This window comes from Maniola hyperantus, chromosome 16, assembly GCF_902806685.2.
Source record: "Maniola hyperantus chromosome 16, iAphHyp1.2, whole genome shotgun sequence".
Lineage (NCBI taxonomy): Eukaryota > Metazoa > Arthropoda > Insecta > Lepidoptera > Nymphalidae > Maniola > Maniola hyperantus.
Window position 1 is genome coordinate 11,071,491 of NC_048551.1, and position 21,373 is coordinate 11,092,863.

Below are 21,373 nucleotides of genomic sequence, written 5' to 3' on the forward strand. Positions count from 1 at the left end.
TTTTTGGTTTAAAAATAGCTTTGACCTACTGCTACTCAGCATGCCATCAAGGTCAAATTAAAGGTTTTTTACTTCATTTATTTTGTAAATATACTAAGGCTGAGATCTATAGAGCGCACTTTGACTTTGCTTAGACTTAAGATTGAGTTAAAACGAGACAGATTTATGTACATCTGAGAAATATAGGTACATCTGTCTCGTTTTAACTCTGACTTAAGTCTAAGCAAAGTCAGAGTGCGCTCTATAGATTTCACCCTTAGTCTTCATTTTGGCTTTTCAGATTAGAGTTAAGACGACAAGATGCAATCTAAAGAAAGACGTCAGCCTAAGTAATGTACATAAGTAGGTACTTATCTACCAATCGGTCCATCATACAGAATCAATAAAATAAATGGGTTCGTACCTAAATAATCCGCAAAAAAACCATGAATCAAACGCGCATTCTGATTCTTTCATTAATTTTAACTGAGCTTGCTACTTTGACTTTGCTCAGACTTAAGTTTCAAGTCTGAGCACAGCCAAAGTAGACCAACTGGGATCTTAATGAAGCTAGTAGGTATAGATCCTAGCCCGAGTATCTAGCAGCTGCTGGTAAAGACTATACCTACTATAAGTTACTACTTAGACTAATTTTTATTTATTTTTATCATAATCATAATCATTTATTATAATAATACAGTAAAACTATACTTAGAAATATCATTAAATTATTAAACATAGACTTATATAATATTGTGTTTATCTTTCGTGTTGTGAACCCTACTTAGAATTCGCACTAAAAATCCGCGATATTGACTTTTAATTTGCAAGCAACTATTATCAGTTTGCATAACGCTTCCGCGGTTTAGCCTCGCTACATTGAGACGGCCAGCGACCGCTCAGTTATTTTCGTGTCGCGCTAGAGCATAGGTACGCGTGAGTTTCCGAGAATGGCGCGAAAATTGTGTTTACGGCAAATCAGAGAGTTGAAGTCACTCCGGAAGCTCTCCACCAGTGTTGCGTCCAGGAAAAATGAGGAGTTCATCATCAAATCGCCTCTTGGCGACGTTGAAGTCCCGAAAATGAGGTTTTTGGACCGAGTGTGGAAATATTCGGCGGGATTTCAGGACCACGTAGCTGTGGTAAGTTAATAGAAAAATTAAAAAATTGGGAATAATGTTTTGAGTGAATTAAATAAATTATTTGATTTAAAATAATGATTTAGGAAAGAACTATCGAGGCGAGCCTTCTTGATAACTAGGTCATAGGTGGTAGGTAGCAACTCAGCATTTATACTCGTACTATGAGTTGTGAGATATTGATATTGTGAGTATAATTTGGTATAGGTATGTAATGTACCTAACTGAAATACAGAATATGTAATAATACCAACGTAACTGAAAACAAAACGCACTTGGGCGCGACGAGCTTGCCGCGCGTCGCCGCCGTTCATCATCATGATCAACTCATCGCTGGCTAACTACTGAGAACGGGTCTCTTCTCAGAAAGAGAACGGTTTGGTCATAGTCTACCATAGGCCCATTGCGGATTGGCAGACTTCACAAACCTTTGTAAACATTATGGAGAACTCTCAGACTTGCAGGTTTGCCTCTCACGATGTTTTCCTTTACTGTTAAAATTACTTAAAACTCACAAAATCCGAAAAGTTTGAGAAGGCCGGGGATCAACCCCCGCCCCTCCTGAATAGGAGGTGGACGTCTTAACTACTGTCTCTTCTACCATTGAATAAAGTTGCAGACATCAGACTGCAATTAAATTTGAATACCTAGGTAATACTTATCTACCTATGTAATAACAAAACTATAAATTAATTAATAAGTCATTAAAGTCACGACAATAAAATGTAAATTACATAGGTACTTAGACTAGTTTTTATGAGACTAATTAAAATCGAATTGACTTCACACTGATCGAAGGAGTTCATTAAAAAAAATTAGGTACAAACCAATCAATAAGTCCCGCAAATTGCTATTGCGCTGGAACCATGTCTCATTAACATCGAAATAACGTAATTTTGACGTCAGCCGAAATAAAAATATACCATCAGCTCGAAACTTCAGTCTAGTGCTGACGTCACTAAAATGGCGGCCACGCGCTTTAGCAATTTGCGGGACGTATACCAGCTCGTGACTTATAGGACGTATACCTATGCAAGTAATTACAGCCTAAATAGCACTCGTGTATAGTGGTAAGTTTCCCTATTATAAAAAATAGGTAAGTAGGTAGGTATACCTAGTCTAGGAATCATCTAAGTAGGTACCTAAATAAAAAGTTCGCGAAGGCGGATATGGACTTTAGGTAATCCCGCAGCACTGGCTTCAAAGGCAGATTAGTCAAGTCAAATAAGTCAAATGATTTATTCAAAATAGGTAATAGGTACATTACTCTGTTTGATAGTCAGTCAGATGTTGGATTTGTAAGATAAATACTTAGTGGTGATAATTATTACGCAAACTTAAAACTCAAGCGACGAGGCTTCCAAACGCTCCCAGGTCTGAGAAGAGCCCACAACAAACTCAGCCGGGTATTCTTTTTATTATCACCACTTTACAAAATTATTTAAACTTATTAGAACTATCACATAGCCGTTAAGCAACTCATTCCCAAGCTATGCTTATCATTTAAATAATCCTTTACATTGTAATAGGATTATACAGTTTTTATTGATATCAACATCATAGGAATACCATAATACCAACTTAATCAGATTTTAAAAATATTTTTCCTTATAATATTTCATTGCCGCTTTTTTAGCCCAATTTATTTGAATTTAAAAAATGCTTCGTAATTGATGACTTGCAAGACTACAAGCGCTTAGTTTACTAACAGTCACTTCAGTACAGTACTATTGTATAATAATATAAATACCTAATTGTGATTAGTGTTCCTAATACATAGATAGAGCCAAATAAACTTTTATTTAAGTAGGTATTAGCTGCCCCGGCAAACTTCGTACCGCCTAACAGTCGACTCTTTTTCAGGATTTTTTTTAATTTTTCTCTCTTTTTTAAGAATATTATGAAAAAAGAATCGGTTCAGCTGTTCTCGAGATTTGCGACCAGCAACACATTCAGCGATTCATTTCTATATTTATAGAAAGATTTATTTATTTATTACACGTATAAATTTAAAGGTTGGTCTGTGGTACGAACCCCATGTGCGCGAGTCTGACTCTCACTTGGCCGGTCTTTTTTTCATACCTCTGTTTGACTGTAGGTAGGTTTAGATATTGTCTAGTATAAAACTAGTTTGAACTTAAGCGCGTAGTAGAATCAACGTTTTATTTTATTTACCTACTCCTTGAATAGGTACAATTAAGTAATAATAGGTATAATTTAATGAGTGTTCATATAAAAAGTTAATTTTATTTCAAACGTGTTGACTTTTGGCTCGTAGATATGCACTGCGTCATCACGTAACACAAAAAAGGCGTTGACGTCCTCAATAATATTATGTAAGTGGTTTAAAATTTTAGGGTCAGATGCACTTGCGTAGGAACTTCACCACAGTGTTTTTTCATCGATGTAGGTAATTTTTTTAAAACTGTGACTATGGGGTTATCCAAAATCATAGGAGATACAGGGAAACTGTCTTAAGAACCTTTTAGGCCTTTTTTTGAGAAAACAATTTGGCATAATATATTTTTTGGTCAAGCGTGAGTTGTCCATAAAAATGTAGCTGTAGGTACCTATTCCTTCCTCCTATTGTATGAAAAATATTTTCTTAAATTTGACCAACGTCTGCTGTCCCGATTTTTTTCTTTCGATACATGATACAATGAAATGATCCTTATATAAAACTGAGTCGATCGGCATTCAAAAAAATTTAGTCAATTTCATTGATTTTTATGGACAGCTCACGCTTGACCAAACATTTACTATGCCATATTCGTTTTCTCAAAAAGAGACCTACATAAGTAGATTAGTTTTATTCGTAAAAATCAACTATTTCCCATGGGATTTTTAAAAATCTAAATTCATCGCGGGCATCATCTAGCTAGTTTTAAATAAGTAATTGCCGCATATATTTATCGTTCTATAGAAAGAAAGACACGAGTTCGCTAAAATCGTATCTATTTTCTTTACCTATTGCAATTATCTTGAGTAGGGGCCTTGTCACTTGTGATAAGAAGTTGATAAAGAGTATGAGTTATCAGTTATCACATCTAAAAGCTAATCCAAACTGGCCTCCTTTTAAGTACTTTTAGCACATGCACTCAAAATACTTACTCATTCATCTATTAGGGTTCCGTATCTCAAAAGGTAAAAGGAACCCTTATACGATCACTTCGTTGTCTGTCTGCCGTGTCTGTCATAGGTTAGGTACTTCCCGTTGAACTAGATTCATGAAATTTGGCAGGTAGGTATGTCTTATAGTCACAAAGAATTCAACTCTGTGCTTATAGCACAAGTAAAGGAATAAATCCGAAAACCGTAAATTTGCTATAGCCGTGGAAAAAAATTAAAATGTGTTCATGAACAAATAATTAGTCTTTTCAATTTTCGAAGTAAGATAACTATACCAAGTGGGGTAGGTATCGTAAATGAAAGGGCTTTACCTAAGTATTTTTAACAGATTTTTATAAAAAGTGTGAAATAGGGGTTTGAAATTTGTGTAGTCCACGCGGACGAAGTCGCAAGCATAAGCTAGTCTTGAATAAAAAAACTGCTAACAACAGTCAATAAAATAAATTGACAACAAATTCATGGTGCCAATCTAAATTGGTCTACATGAGACACACCCACGCAGCCTTAGCACGACGCTAAGACAATTTCCCGCGGGACTTGAGTCGTAAATCTTGAGGTCGAGCCCACTCGTCGGTCAGTTTTGTCCTTTGCCGTACGACATTGTTTCAAGTACATATTCAACTAGGTAGAGTACTAGTTACTCAATAATTATGGGTTTCAATTTGCAGTCACACATGGCAACGTAGGTATTTGTGTTTACAAACTTTTTACAACCAATGTAAGATCTCGTGGACGTTCGCCTGTTAAAATGCAGAGAGCACTAAATTTTTCATTTTAAAAAAATTATATCTGCATCTTTGTTTAAATATTGTGATAAAAGGACGGAACACGAATTTTAAATTAAAGATTCTCAAGACTGGCACCTAAAGTCACGAGGTATGACAGTTTTAAATTAAATTAAGTTTGTCTGACCTTTCTTTTCACATTGGTAAGAAAAAGATGTGAAGACTTTAAAATTTAGTTGCGATCTGTATCAAATACCTGGAAAATCTAATGCCTGGCGTTTTGACATGCGAATTTTGTCCCACTTTGTTTGGGTGCGGAGATGATGCCCCATTTTGGTAGTTGAGTGTGGTTGTGGAGATCATGTATGTTGCAGTCTCAGTTCTCATACTATGACAGCGCTCGGGACTTGGTCACGGTCATGCTAAGGCTACGGGTCACAGTCATTGGACTGTGGACATTTCAGGACAAAGTCTCTAGATAGTTACGTCGTTTATAAGTTATTGACCTATATACTTAGCCTAGAAGAATGTCATCAATTAATTATTTAATGATTCAGCACTCAGTGTTTATTGAGTTCAGCGACCAATTTAAATGCCTACCTATTTCTCGATGATTGAATCTGCCTTCAAAACAATTCTATCAAAACGATGACGTCGTGTCCTTTGAAATGGCAAAAATAAACTTTGATTGAGTTTTTTATTATTCTTCTGGTGAGCTTTCGTGTGAACAAAGATTGTTTTTAGCTTCTTTATATTCATCTACGTGAGTGCTACGAAAAAAGCGGTCTCAGGCGTCGGCCTACTATTCTAGAGGCCGGGGGTTATGTGCATTATAAACCATTAATTAGTATTATCATTTGATTTAACGGCGAAGGAAAACATCGTGAGAAAATTTTCATGCCTGATGTTCTCTATAAATACTCAGCTGGTCAGATTTCACATACCTCTGTATGTGAAATCTGACCAGCGTGTTTTCCTATGGTTAAAATAAAACGTGCCATTTTATATTTTGTGCCCGTGCGATGGGCTAGTATATAATACAAACTTTTTTAGCTAACGTAAAAGGTAAACGATCTTATCGCAAGAACGCATAAGCGACGCGTTATCAGAACATCATAATATCACGGCGCATAGGACGTTCTTATCGCGAAAAAGTTATAAAAAATCTGATTTGCACAGAAACCATACCATCGTACAAGAAATAACACTTTTTAATTCTTTTAATTTTCATGGCGGGTCCTTTTTTATTTTTTCTATCTTGGTTCGAAATCATTAAAATCATAAGATTATGGATAGGTACCTATAGTACGCGATAGGTTGAAACGGCATTCGGAGAGGGAACGCCCCGCACACCCACACAGTCCCCGTGCTCACCCGGTGCGGGTGACGTGCGGGTGTGAGTGGCGTCTCCCCGCTTCATACTCCGACCGCCCGCGCCGTCTGCAATGATGTAGTGGTGATAACCTTAAAACTTAAGTTACGAGGGTTATGTACTAATTATGTACTATGTAATAATTATGTACTACTCAATGGTTCCAAACGCGCTATCTCTCAATGGTGTGTGAAGTTTACCAATCCGCCCTGGGCCAGCGTGGTGTTGAATGGTCTAAAACCTTCTCATTTTGAGAGGAGACCCGGTCTCAGTAGAGGGCCGGGCGATGGGTTGAGTTGAGATAAGGATAACCATAGACTGAAGTCATCGGCCTTGACTCCACGGCCGCCGTTCGAGCTTGTTTTTATTTGTAAGCGCTGTAAAACTTTAAAAGGCCTGAATCCGGGGCCATAACTTACATGAAATAGGTATTTTAAAAAAACCGGCCAAGTGCGAGTCAGGCTCGCGCAACGAGGGTCCCGTACTACAGTCGTACTTTTTCAACATTTTGCACGATAACTCAAAAACTATGATGCATAAAAATAAATAAAAATCTGTTTTAGAATGTACAGGTGCAGACCTTTCATAATACCCTACTTGATATAGTTATCTTACTTCGAAAATTGAAAATACTAATTATTAGTTCATGACCACAATTTAATTCTTTTTGTGTGATGTAACCACAAATTCACGGTTTTCAGATTTTTTCCCCGAATGTCAGCTATAAGACCTACCTACCTGCCAAATTTCATGATTTGAGGTCAACGGGAAGTACCCTGTAGGCTTCTTGACAGACCGACAGACAGATAGACAAAGTGATCCTATATAAGGGTTCCGTTTTTCCTTTTGAGGTACGGAACCGTAATAACTACCACACATGCAACTAGGCTGTAGAATTCCGCATTCGTACTGCGTCGAGCTACGATCTAGATTCTACGAGCATGCTTGTTTTCAAAAGTTATTTTTATTTCCAGTCAATGTACCGATATGACCTTCCTACACTTTCACTAGTACGACGACCATTGTACAATGTACAGACATGACTTTCGCACTCTATTGTTCTACACAATAGGTAGGTACCACCTACATGAAGATTGTAGAGGACTTCTTCTTCCCAGGTATAACGTGTGGCTGGTATAATCTGCTAGCAAACTTTGCGTCGTATAAAGGTAACTAAGTTGCCGGAAGACGCAGCGTTGGAAGACCCCCCACTAGGTAGACGGACGACATCAGACGAGTCGCAGGGAGCCGCTGGATCCAGGCGGCGCAAGACCGTGGCGTTTGGAAGTCCCTACAAGAGACCTATGTCCAGCTGTGGACGTCTATTGGTTGATGATGATGATGATGATGATGAAAGGTAACTAGGTACGGTACATCTATCATCAGTGCATAAATTATTAAAATCGTGATAACCGATAGACTCTATTGTTGGACATAGGACTCTTGTAGGGACTTCCACAGTCCACACGCCACGGTCTTGCGCCGCCTGAATCCAGCGGCTCCCTGCAAATCATTTGATTTTGTTTGTCCACCTGGTAGAGGGGTTTTAAACGCTGTGCTTTCCGATGCTAGGTCACCATTCTAGCGTCTTGGGACCCCAACGTCTATTGATTTTCGGACTAGTGCTCTGCCTATTGCCACTTTATATCGGTACCCGGTTGCCACTTTACTGCTTATATCGGTAGCTCTGGTTCTCCTACGGATCTCTGATTAGATTTTCTGATTTGATCACTATTGAAACTCCAAGCATAGAACTCCATCACCCGGTGAGTCTGAGCTTTCATATTACGAGGCGAGGGTTAGCGACCATGTCTTGAAACTTTATGTCATCGCTAGCAATACGCACTATCCGAAGACTTTGGTCTTCAAGCACTGAGGAATTTTGGACGAGACATCTCGAAGCTTCCCGAATGCAGCTCAGAATTGGATTGGGCGGTTAACCTCTTTCTCGAAATTGGAATTCCTGTTCTCTATTGAACAAATAACAAAAAAAAAATGAGTTACAAATACGATGTCATTGCATGATGGAGGTGTCCAATTACTGTTCCTTGTAATCGGATTAAAATAAAATCAGTAATGAGTAAGCCCGGCTTATTTCTATCGGGCGTTGCTTGTTTTAAGCGAAGCCTTATCAGTGGGTTGGTACAGAAAAATAACTACATTGTGGTTTTAGGTATTACAAACCCACAATGTAGGTAGGTAGGTATTTTTCGAAGACATTCGACAAAAATTTCGTAGCTTCAGACCATTAGCGAGACCAATAATTCATCTAACTATGCTTCAGACATTCGATATAAACTACATACATAATAAAATACCTATCATAACATTTGACAATTTATTAAAGTTTTAGGGTATCTGACAAGCAGTGGCGTGCATCTGATAGAGGCATAAACGCACTGCTTACCCTTATTGTAATTAATCAATGCTTATTTTTCATTAAAACCTGCCGGAAAATAAGTTCATACCTAAATGCATACCCTGGCTTGAAATCCTGTGCACGCCACTGCAGTGACAAAGGGTTGCCACGACACTTGTGTCTGGCATGACGTGGTTTTTAACACTATTCCGAAGAAAATATATAAAAAAATTACACTTTGTAATACTTTGACGAACAATTTTTTACACCTTTGTTACCTACTTGTTATCTATCTGCCAAAGCCACGATGATCCAAACTTCATAGTCGCTAATCATTTTATAACTGTGTTGGAGACAATGCAGACACTTTCAGCTTTTATAAAATAACGAAGGTCTAGCCCTCACAGGCTCTTAGTCCATATTTTATATTGAGGTTTTAATATACGGACAGTCATCGTAGTAATCTATAAATACGTAAGTATACATGCCAATGTCCTGTTATCATTTTAGCGTTTTAGCACACACGAATTGATTAGGGCAGTTTTTTATGGATAATGATACGAATACGGATATATTTTATAGGCTTAATAGCCTACACGCGTAGTTGATAACAACATTTAATAGGGGGTTTAAATGAATAAAGATAAGATAACGAAAACCGCAAAGTATGCAATAATTTCATTAACACAAATTTTACTTAATTGGTTCGAGATTTCACTATAATCTTCATGCTACAATGTCTAGGAATCTTGGATGAATTTATTAAAAGATAGGAATACATACCTAGTACCTACAGTACACGGCAAATAATGTACATCGACCTTTAGAAGGAGATAGCGGATTTGTAGAGCATTGTCTCTGTCGTTGAGACTGACAAAACGTCATATAGGTATGAGTGACAAAGACAACGCTCTGCAAAACCGAAATGTCAATCTAAATGCCGATGTACATTATTTTCTGCCGCGTACTGTACTTCATCATCATCAACCCAACACCGGCCCACTGAGACTCATATTCAGCACAAGTGACCTCTCACAATGAGAAGGGCTTAGGCAAAGTCCACCACGCTGACCAAGTGCGGATTAGCAGACTTTACACAATTAATTTTGAGAAAATTGTGGAGTATTCTCATGTTACAGGTTTCTTGATGTTTTCCTTCACCATTACAGAAAGTGATATTTAATTGCTTAAAATGCACATATCTCCGAAAAGTTAGAGGTGCGTAGGTACCCAGGATCGATCCCTGGACTGGACTGGACCCCCAAATAGGAGGTCTTCATCATAACATTAAGCGGTGATAGCCTTATCACCGCTTTATACCTATTAGTCTAAATATATAAAAGGTAAAGGTGACTGACTGACTATCTGACTGATCTATCAACGCACAGCTCAAACTACTGGATGGGCAAAAATTTGGCATGCAGATAGCTATTATGACGTAGGCATCTGCTAAGAAAGGATTTTTGAAAATTCAACCCCTAAGGGTGTGAAATAGGGATTTGAAAGTTTTGTAGTCCACGCGGCCGAAGTCGCGAGATAAATTAATTTCTCTTGTCGATCAAATAGTAAACTATATCTCTTATCATAACATAATATAAAGTCTGACAGCAAGGTCGTTAATCTTCGGTCTGTCTGACTGCTTCGAACATTTTCTAAACCAGAATGAGGTTGACTACCTTAGACGGAGAGAAAGGAGCTAGTTTCAGGTATAGATATAGGTATGCAGACCGATACATTGTAAGCAATGTGTTCGTATAGTTTTTCTATTACTGTTATGGTAAAACGAATTTTTCCTTTTGGGTATCGACGATTCAATAAGTTTACAAAATATATTATTGCTTAAATAATTACTCTAGATTAGTGAAAAAGGGTAGATACTTACTTATCCAAAACAAAATTCGTCAAAATCCGAATAATATTATAAATGTGAAAGTGTGGATGTTTCGATGTTTGTTACTCAATCACGCAAAAACGGCTGAACGGATTTGGATGAAATTGGATGGAATGGAGATAGATTATACCCTGGATTAACACATAGGCTACTTTTTATCCCGGAAAATCAAAGAGTTCCAACGGGATTTTTTAAAAAAAATTCCACGCGGACGAAGTTGCGGGCATCAGCTACTGAGTAATAAATTTGCTGTCCAAGAAAAACCGGAAACACCTTATCACCCATACCCATTTAAATCTTAAAAATAACCTGTTATTTTCTTTTTTAGGAATGCGCTGAAACAAAGAAGAGCTATACATACAGAAAAGTTAAAAAAAACATGGCGATTTTCGCCACATCCCTGCGAAAGAAACTAGGTTTAAAAGAAAACGACATAGTTTCCGCACTATTACCTAATAGCCCGGAGTTCCCTATCGTTGCATTCGGTACGATACAGGCTGGATGCATATTTAGTCCTGTGAATCCTATTTATAAAGAAAGTAAGTACTTGAACCAAGCATTTTAAGATTTAATATTGCATTTTGGAAGGATATAACGAGGATATATCTGAGGGTAGGTACACAGTATTCAAGGAAATAAAATACCATTACTAGAAGGAGCCACAATTCTGCTATGAAGATGACGATGTACGGAAATGTTTGCAGAATAGGCTTGCGTTTGACTACCATATTTCTTGATATCAATGATGCATTTACCTACTTGTACTTGTTGTCTTTCTCTAAACTAAATTTAGAGTATCTGCATCCTCTTCTTTTTAATATTGCTAAAAAAGAACGGAACATGAATTTTACATTTAAAGACTCTAAATTTTAGTGCACGCTACAAAAAAGCATAGGTACGTTCGCGGTGCCTATCCTTTTCATAATATTATATTAGTAAGAAGAGGATGCGAATGCTCTAAAATTTAGTTGTGCTCAGAATAAGAACCACTTGTTGCTTTAAAATGTACTAATCAACTCCAAATCCACGCGGTTGAAGTCTCGTGGATTTCGGGTGCATAAAATTCTCGTGTACTTGATTTTCCGGGATAAATAGCTGTCTCTGTACCAAATTGCCTCAAAAACGGTTTAAAACAGATGGGTCGTGAAAACACAAACATACACACTTGTGTATTTTTTAAATTAACATTAAGTATAGGATTATCTATTAAGTGTGGATTGTACAAATTATAATGTGTTGTTTATGGTTCAAAATGAATTTGACCAACGAAAGTGTCCAATGAAGACTGAGAATATTTGAATAGAAAAATAGTAAAGCAAATAAAAAAAACAATTTATACCTGCTAAGTGTCTAGCGTCGTATATTCCTACGCGTGTAACAAATAGAGCAGATGGTTACTAATTCTATAAATAAAATTTAGAATTAGAACAAACTGAGACTAGCCTATAAATATAAAGGAGTCGTTGTACCATCTAAAAACTAGGTATTCCTTATGCTATTGCTAAAAGCAATATATTATACCATACTTACAAAAGTGACGCTTTCATAATTAAACACTGTGCTTAAAGAGGTCACGTAGATTAGAAACTAGATTCATAATACGAACATCTTTTTTTGTATCACGTTTTTATTTTATTTATATTAGGCTCGCGACCCGGTCCGCGTGGACTACTCAAATTTCAAACCCCCATTTCACCCCTTTAGGGGTTGAATTTTCCAAAATTCTTTCTAAGCGGATACCTACGTCATAATAGCTATCTGCATGCCAAATTTCAGCCTGAACTGTCCAGTAGATTGAGCTGTGCGTTGACAGATCAGTCCGTAAGTTGATAGATACTATATGCACAGTTTGTTTGTTTTTTTTTCAGTCGAAATAAGTCACCAAATAAGTACAACACAGCCAAAAGTGATAATTACAATACCGGAAAGTTACGATAACGTAATAAAGGGAATTAAACTTGCTAAAAGTGCCGCTAAAGTAATCATTGTTGATAGTCCTAATAAACCGGTGCCTGCGGGAGTGATTCGATATTCCGAAATCTCCGAATCCGGGGAAGCAGATTATGTTTTACTCGATACTATTGATAAGAAGGACGATGATATAGCTCTAATACCGTTTTCGAGTGGTACTACAGGATTTCCTAAAGGAGTGGAGATAACGTATAAGAATTTGCTGGCTGCAGCTGAAATTATGGCCGTCAAAGAGAATTGTTTTCCAGTTTTAACACACGGTAAGTTAACTGATGATGATAGATTAATAAATTAGTGAGATCACGCTCGACACAATCAATTTAAAAATAATAATAATAGACTTGAGGGTTCATGCCTTCAAGTCTATTTCCTCATTAAATAACTTTAGGATTTGAAGTTAATTGCCTTGTTATTGGTATTGTTTTGTAATGCCTGATTTACATACAAAAAGCTCAGCAAACTATTTTTTTCTGTCTAGGGTAATAATATGACATACAGTTTGGAACTATGCGACAAGAATAAAATTATGAGTAAGGTTCAATGAAAACCATTAAAGGCCTTTAGAAATTTCAATGATGCTCAAAACATGCCAGATGTCATGGTTGTTGTATGAATAGAGTAAGCTAAAGCGCAATTCTGTTTATCGAAATACCTTCCGTGGTATATTTTTCACGCATCGATATATGACAAGATATGGTCAAGCGAACAAAATTTTTCACGGTTTAGGAACCAAATAAATCAGCGCTACCTCTTAGATACGAATGAACGACCCGTTTGAAATCCAGACGTTACTGAGGTTGCATTGGTGCTAAAGCACCATTGGTGCCATTTTGTTTGTTCAATAACCCTGTCTATACGAAGTAATAAGTCAATGATTTCAGGTGATTTCCAAGACGTGGTCCCGTGTATTTTACCATTCTTCCACATATACGGCATGGTGGTGACGTTACTGGGTCATTTCACTAACGGCTGCAAGTTGGTGACTTTGCCGCGGTTCTCAACAGGTCTTTACTTCGATGTGCTGAGGAATCAGAATCCATCGCTTTTATATGTTGTGCCTCCTGTTGGTAAGTTAAAAAACAATCTAAATATTTATTTCATATTGTGGGTTGACTTATGACGCTTTGAGATTATACCAAAACTCTACCACGGGGACGGAAGATTGATTCTGCTCAAACTGCTATAAAAATCTAAATATTTAGTTATTTACATCCTATAGGCAAAATTACTGTTACAACATTAGGCCACTCGGAGTCAATGCCGCGTCGTAGGCGGACCATTGACCCAAGTTTTGCACGTTATACATTGCGAGTTGGAAAAATACTAAATCACTAAAACTACAAAATGAGGCAAATGGTTATTGGTATTGACTTTAGGTTTTGCTTACCTTGACTAATAGCCCTATAAATGGCACTAACTGCCAATTATTGCATTCTAATTTTGTGGTAGACCCTGACATAATGCATAACATTCAACGGGACCTAGGCAGTCTTTAGGCAGTTTAAAACGTCTTTTCTGATTTTGTAGTGCCCAGTTAGGTACTTTGAGGTTAGCAAAGTTTACTACTAGTAGTTTAAATATTTATGTGACCAAGTTAATAGCATTCCTAGAAATCACGTACTGAGGGACATTACAATATTTTGTCATGTAAATATTAATTTACACGAACTACAAACTAAATTGATTTGATAGATTTTGTAAATGTTCATTGGTGATAATTGGACATTTGGGAAATAAATATTTGTACTATTGTTATTAAATAATAATAATTTTGTTCCGTTGAAATTCGTCAATAGGGCCGACAAATATTTTTTAATTTTTAAACATAAGAAATATTTTCCTGCAGAAATTACTCTATTTTTATGTTAAAAAATTGAAAAATATTTGTACAGCGTGACGTTAATTATGTTAAATTTAATAAAAATCGTGATTTTTTAAAATTATTCTCTTTAATAATTAATTCTAGCCCCATAAACTACGGCTATACAAAAAATCACATCATTTTTTTTACTATTTCTTAACTCTTAGATAAAAATATACTATATTTATCTTTCCAGCGATTCTCCTCGCAAAGCATCCTGACGTAACTAAGGACCATTTCAAGAATGTCAGGACTATTGTGTGCGGCGCCGCACCCTTATCATCTTCCGATGTTACTGCACTTTTGGAGAAAGGAAATGTAAGCATACATTCACCACCTTATTAAATATATAAATAAATAAATAAATACTTAAATAAAATTATAATATTGAATTCAATAAAACTTTTACAAATAGATACATACTTTTGAATCGTCATATGCATCGACCACTGGTTCAGAATGCCTTTACTACCGAGAAGAACTACCAAGAAACTCGGCGGTTGCTCTTTTATAGATCATTGTATTGACAATTTAACGTGCCTCGGAAAATACGTAAAGCCGTCAGTTTTGCGCTTGATTTCCCTCCGGTAGTGTTGGATTGCCGTCCCATCGAGCTATGAGAGCGAGGGAATAGAGAATGCACCTGTCATATCTCCCGCGCAAATGCCAAATCTGTGTCTGTCCACCTAAGTAGGGGGTCTTCCTACTTTTTCCGGTGCGAGGTCGCCATTCTAGCACCCTGGGAAAGACCCCAACCGCTATTGGTTTGAACGCGCGTGGGATCACATATTTTTTGAAAACATATTGCTGAATGTAATAATAATAGATGTCATTAACTACCTACTTGGTACTCTTGGTACTGCCTCGATAAAAGTTGACAGCATTTAAACAGCTGATTTTCAGTGGAAGTAACTTATCTTACTTCCGTCCAAATAAGATCAAGCAATCTCTCAAGTCGCGCCTAGTGAAATTTTACGTAAAAAAATTAGATTTTTACAAAGATTTTAAAGGATTTAGAACGTTTCACTATAGGAATTTTCATTAAAGGCTTTGTTATGAATTATTATAAGTACCTCTTCATAATTCATTAAGTATTCTCTTTAAATAAGGAGGTAAGGTTAACCTCACTAAAGTACCTACTTCCTCATCTGACAAATTTTTAATGTCATGAACATGTTGGCCGTGAGAATTTGGATACAAATCTTAATTATTTTCCTCATTTACCTTTTAATAATAGTAATAGGTCGGTTGTTATGCATTTAATATTTCATAATGATTTGCCCATTGTTATGAATATGAGTTGACTTTTTCTGTAGGTATCTGTTTAAATATAGGAATTGACGCAGAAGATTCAAAAAAAAGCTCTTATCCATTTTACGGTGGGTTCATCTCCTAAGTAACTTAGTTATTTGTTTAGTTAAGTAGTTAGTAGTTACTTTTTGTTTGTCTAGATATTTTGCAAATGCTGTGTACACATTTTATAGATACATTTATCAGCCTGTGTTTGTTTATAAGTGTCGTAGTTTGTGTTAAATTAATGTATTGTGTGTGTTCCTAATAAATAAAATAAAATAAGATCCTTTTTCCATTTACTTGAGTTTGATTTTATCCAACAATGGCAGATTTAGAAGAGATTAATCGCATCGCGTTCCAAATAAACGTAGTTTAGTTTGCATTTGAATAGCAACTAGTCAAACGTAATGAAATTTTGTAGTTACGTTCATGAAATTAATATTAATGTCTGTATTCTCCACAATTTTTTTGAAATTGTAGTTTTAAAGCTTATTTTAAAGTTACGCAAGCTCAAACATTGGTTTAATATTCAAATGCACTTGGGAAACTCTTCAGAGTTAATACAGTAAGAAGCGGTGTTAGATTGTATGCAGACTTTTTGAAAGATATCTTCTTTAAAGTACTGCTTATAGTAGTTCTATTTTTGCCGGCTTTTCTTAGTCATCTGCAATATTAGGTATGTTTAAAAGCTTAACATTACATAGAAAATTGCGATAGCATTAAGTATCAACATTATATTTTATTGTGTCCAATCGGATTTATGCCAACAAATGACGTGCGCTGGTCGACAGTCGTGACACGTACGTGGCGCGGACGAGGCACGGATTCAAAACATCACGAACATTTTACAAGAAGCAGTTCATACTTCACCGTGTGGCGCCTGTGCACGCACACGGCACGGTGAAGCATAAAACTGCTTCATATAAATTAATGTTCGTGATGTTTTGAATCCGTGCCTCGTCCGCGCCTCGTTAGTGTCACGGCTGGTGCCTACTACGTGTTGGCATAAATCATCCCTTATGTAATAGTTACACAAGAATAGGTATTGCTTTATCATTTTTTAGATTAGGTTAGTTATAATAATAGTAGGCACGTCAATGCAATTATAGGTATCTAATCTTTTTATAATAAATGTTCATATTGATGACGATTTTAACTATCATGAAATCATACCACTTAAAACTATAAATGTACACGTGGGATTTTTTAAGTGCTCATCCTAAATCATTGCTTAGTGATTAGAAAAAAATGGGCTTTTACCAAATGATTATAGAACTACGTAAATTATGTTTCAAAAAAGCCGACAATAATAATAAAAATACCACGCATACATACAACAATTAAATGCCTAAAGTCATGAAACATCAATTACGTATGGTGTACCACAGGGTAGCGTTCTGGGACCCGGCGTTCTTGATAAATGACCTTGCTCCTCTTAAAGATTGAAATCATCAAATCTATTCATATGCGCAAGATAATTAATTTTTTATGGTAGGTAAAAGGTAAGTGGGAAGGAATATCTAAACGTCGTGATGATGATAATTATTTAAAGTTTAACAGAAGTCGGCAACTGGATGATCGACTATTGGAGGTCAGAACTTTGCTTGACGGTCTATTCCGTGTTTTGAGAGTACTCTATGCCATATTAAAACTAAGAGACGAAATATTATTCTTAGCTCAATCAAAAAGATCCTGAAGGATCCAGATACTTCTGTACACAAATAATATAATAATGCGGTGAGCTCTCAGAGCTCATTATGATTGTTAGACAACTCCTACCATTATTTGGATGATTGATGACTTTTCATTCTTCTTCTTCTTGTACCTCTTCACTATTGGTGGTGGCCGTCATCTCGTTATATAATTTTCTATCTTTCACCAAACGAAAAAGTTGTGCTACGTTGGCTATTCCAGTCCATTTTTGGATGTTTCTAAGCTACAACTTTCTTCTTCTACATTCTCTTTCCCTAAATTTTTAAACATCATGATGGTCTGAAGGAGATGGTACCGGTCATGTATGAGAACATGCCCCAGATAACTGACCTTTCTGCGTTTGATGGTCAAAATTACTTTTCATTAATCCCCTAATAATAATAAGTCAAAGAAAACGATTCACAGAGGATATAAAGATTGAATTGTTTGTTAAAATAACTTGTTGGTCTCTTAAAGGGAAAGCTGGAGTTCTCTCAAGGATTCGGTGCGACGGAGACCACTTCTTTAGCAACATCCACATTCGTTGGCACGAAGGACCTCGACTACTCGTCTTGCGGCTTCGGACTGGCTAACACTGAGATGATGTTTGTCGACCCTGTGTCTGCACAACCTGTACCTATTGGAGAGGTGAGTGGGATCAATCATTGTCGTCTCAACAGATATGTCCACCGTTGGACATAGGTTTAGTTATTCATTAAAGGTCTTAACTCACATTTAAGCTGTAAGTCCTAGCTGAAATCGCAGTTGAAGGTACGATTTTTCTATATAGCCGAAGAAGTATTTCAATATAATGTTCATACTTCATTTCATTACAATAATAATGGTTTTAGAGGATTTTGTACTACTGGTATCGTAGCTCTTAAAGTCAGCGTACTTATGAAAAATAGTAGGTAAGAGGTGCGTTTGCAGTATTATAAAAAGGCTGTGGTTAGTTTCTTATAAATTTCCAAGCCAATCAAATGCATCAACCTGTATGCTTACATAGAATTTATAGAATTTAACAATGGAAAATTGTATCTATCTAGCACGAAGTAGTACTACGTAGTAAAATAGGATGCAGGAAAGCTAAATATATACCTACAAAGAAAAGGTGACTGACTGAGTTACTGACTGACTGACTGATCTATCAACGCACAGCTCAAACTACTGGACGGATCGGGCTGAAATTTGGCATGCAGATAGCTATTATGACGTAGGCATCCGCTAAGAAAGGATTTTTGAAAATTCATCCCCAAAGGGGGTGAAATAGGAGTTTGAAATTTGTGTAGTCCACGCGGACAAAGTCGCGAGCATACGCTAGTAATTTAATATTCTGTTTCAGTCAGGAGAACTCTGCATCAGATCGCCAACAGTGATGAAGGGCTACTACAAGAATTTCAAGGCGACGAAGGAAACCATGACAGAAGATGGATTCTTCAGAACTGGTGATTTGGGGTATTACAATCCCAAATATGGAGCATATGTTACTGATAGGATAAAGGAGCTTATTAAGGTATAACATTCTAAATAATATCTAAATAAACGCTAAAAAAGGTATAACATATTCTATATACATTAAAAGGAAAAGCTGACTGACTGATCTATCAATGTACAGCTTAAACTACTGTACGGATTAGGTTGAAATGCCTCCAGATAGCTATTATGACATGGGCTCCGCTAAGAAAGGGGTTTTGAAACTTTAACTCCTAAGGGGTGAAATAGGGGTTTGAAATTTGTGTAGTCCTGGAATAAAGTATTTTATAGCGGAACGACTTTGTAAAATTTCGATTTCTAAATAAAATTATTTAAGCCCTTTTTATCGCCAGTGGATCCATTTGTACTTATGCTATATTTTTCGTTAAAACTATACAATTTCTAATTAATTTCTAATTTGTATTATTCACGTGTCAACCTTATGTCTATTTCACAGGTCAAAGGAATGCAAGTAGCTCCAGCAGAATTGGAAAGCATCCTCCGATCACACCCCGCAGTCCAAGACGCAGCGGTCATAGGTATCCCGCACGAATACTACGGAGAAGCACCAAAAGCATTCATCATCAAGAAGAACGGGCTAAATGCTTCATCAGAGGAGATACAGGATTATGTTGCAAATAAAGTGGCCTCTTTTAAGAAGATAGAAGAAGTTGTGTTCGTCAATAACATTCCGAAAACCAGTTCGGGGAAGATATTGAGAAAGGAATTGAAGAAAATGTACGCGTAGTTGTATTTAAGAATATGTTGTGTTTGCGTGTAATTCTGACATGGTCTGCTGACTGCTTTTCAGCTTCAATGTATTTGTTCAAACGTGATGTTCACTGTCGATATAGGTATACAATATCTAAACATCGATTGGCGTGTAATGTAAGGTTGCATTTTCACAGTTTAATTGTTGAATATTCTTTAAAAGACCTTTTAATTTACGTAAAAACACTCAAATCATCAAGAACGGGTATAATGAGACAAGATTATGTTGCAAATAAAGTATACTTAGGTAGCTTCTTAAAAGATTTTTTGTTAATGATATTCCAAAAACCTGTTCTGGAAAGATATTGAAACAGGAGTTGAAGAAAAACGCATACATATAGCTATTTAATGTAATAGGTACTAAGAATCTTAATAGTTATAAAGTACGACTGATTGGAACACGGAACAGAAAAAACTTTTCTGTTCCGTGGATTGGAATGTGTCCATTATTACTCCTGTCCGTAAAATTAGAAGTTATTAAAATGTTATTAAATAACAAAATCGTAATCTTAAGACATTGGCAAAAATCGAGGAAGAAGAATAAACCGTCACAAAATTTGAAAAACGTTGCGATAAAATACGATAAATTATTCGAGAAAAGTGAGCATCCTTTTTAAAAGATATTTCTTAAATTCCACCAATATCAGCTGTTATAGAATTCAAAGTAGGTTATTTTATTTAGAATTTTGTGGTACATGTGCTTTGTGCATAATCAATTTCATAAATTTTTCGCAATGTGTAATTATTGAAATGTTTTGAATGATCTCTAAATGTTTGCATGCGTGTATTGCTGTTAATATTATGTTTATTGTGTACAATATTATCTAGTATATTTAAAATTTGTTATCGAGCTTATGAAATAATTTTAAAATTTGGTTTTGTTTACTGGAGCCATAATAAATGTTAGGATAAGACGAGTTCCATTTGTTGACGTGATCAGTGAGGTTCTGAAGATTGATCCAATTATTAAGTACAAACTAAAAGTGCCTATACTATATAATATATAAGTTACTATACATTTATTAAATAGTTATTATAATACATATTGGTTGTGATTTTTATCATAATACCAATTTCAGTAGTTTTTCAGATGTGGAAGTTTGGTAAGGGATTGGTAGCAATAATTATTATAAATTACGAACCCTACATAATATTAATTTCATATTTTTTTATAAAATGCGTATCTATTATTTAGGAAGTAAGCTATACAACTGTAAAACTGTTTATTCAAAATTTACAAATAAAAATATTATAGGTACGGTACGGGTGGGATGTATTTTATTAAACTATCTACCTTATTGAAAATAATAATTTTACTAAATTACAGCTAGGTATTTACTAATTATTGTGTAATGGAAAACTATAGCTATAATTTTATTATAAGACATTGTTGTTAATCATGTTTTGTTCTATTTAAATAAATTTGTTTGAAAATATTTTTTTCTTTTTACACTAAAGACTTACCCAGCGTTACCTACCTACAAAGTTTTTGTACTTAGGGTTTGGGAAAATTCATGGAGCGAAGAACTAAGTAAGATTATTTTCGCAGTTTTTTAGTTAATGCCATAAAAGTATGCGGAAAAAACTATTAGTTTCCGTGCCTTCTTACTTATTTCAGTTTTGGATCTTGTGACATTTCATATTTTATCCATGTATCCTTCAAATGCATAGTTACTAAGTACTCATGCAATAATATAATCATTATATCATCATGATCA

At 35.8% G+C, this 21,373-nt stretch overlaps 1 protein-coding gene across 1 annotated transcript; it reads left to right on the top strand.

The window, feature by feature from the left end:
• The first annotated feature begins 823 nt into the window (after nucleotides 1-823).
• On the top strand, nucleotides 824-21,091 carry LOC117989581 (uncharacterized). The gene is made up of 8 exons (XM_034976946.2): nucleotides 824-1,121; nucleotides 10,923-11,133; nucleotides 12,463-12,825; nucleotides 13,447-13,632; nucleotides 14,623-14,744; nucleotides 17,889-18,059; nucleotides 18,754-18,924; nucleotides 19,342-21,091. Exons 1-8 carry the CDS (start codon nucleotides 930-932, stop codon nucleotides 19,630-19,632), a joined length of 1,707 nt encoding a protein of 568 aa, XP_034832837.1. The 5' UTR covers nucleotides 824-929; the 3' UTR covers nucleotides 19,633-21,091.
• The last annotated feature ends 282 nt before the right edge of the window (nucleotides 21,092-21,373 follow it).

Coding starts and splice junctions, on each gene's coding strand:
- LOC117989581 (XM_034976946.2), top strand. CDS start 930: ATGGCGCGAAAATTGTGTTTACGGCAAATCAGAGAGTTGAAGTCACTC. Junction 13,633..14,622: donor ATATGTTGTGCCTCCTGTTG/GTAAGTTAAAAA, acceptor TTATCTTTCCAG/CGATTCTCCTCGCAAAGCAT. Junction 14,745..17,888: donor CACTTTTGGAGAAAGGAAAT/GTAAGCATACAT, acceptor GGTCTCTTAAAG/GGAAAGCTGGAGTTCTCTCA.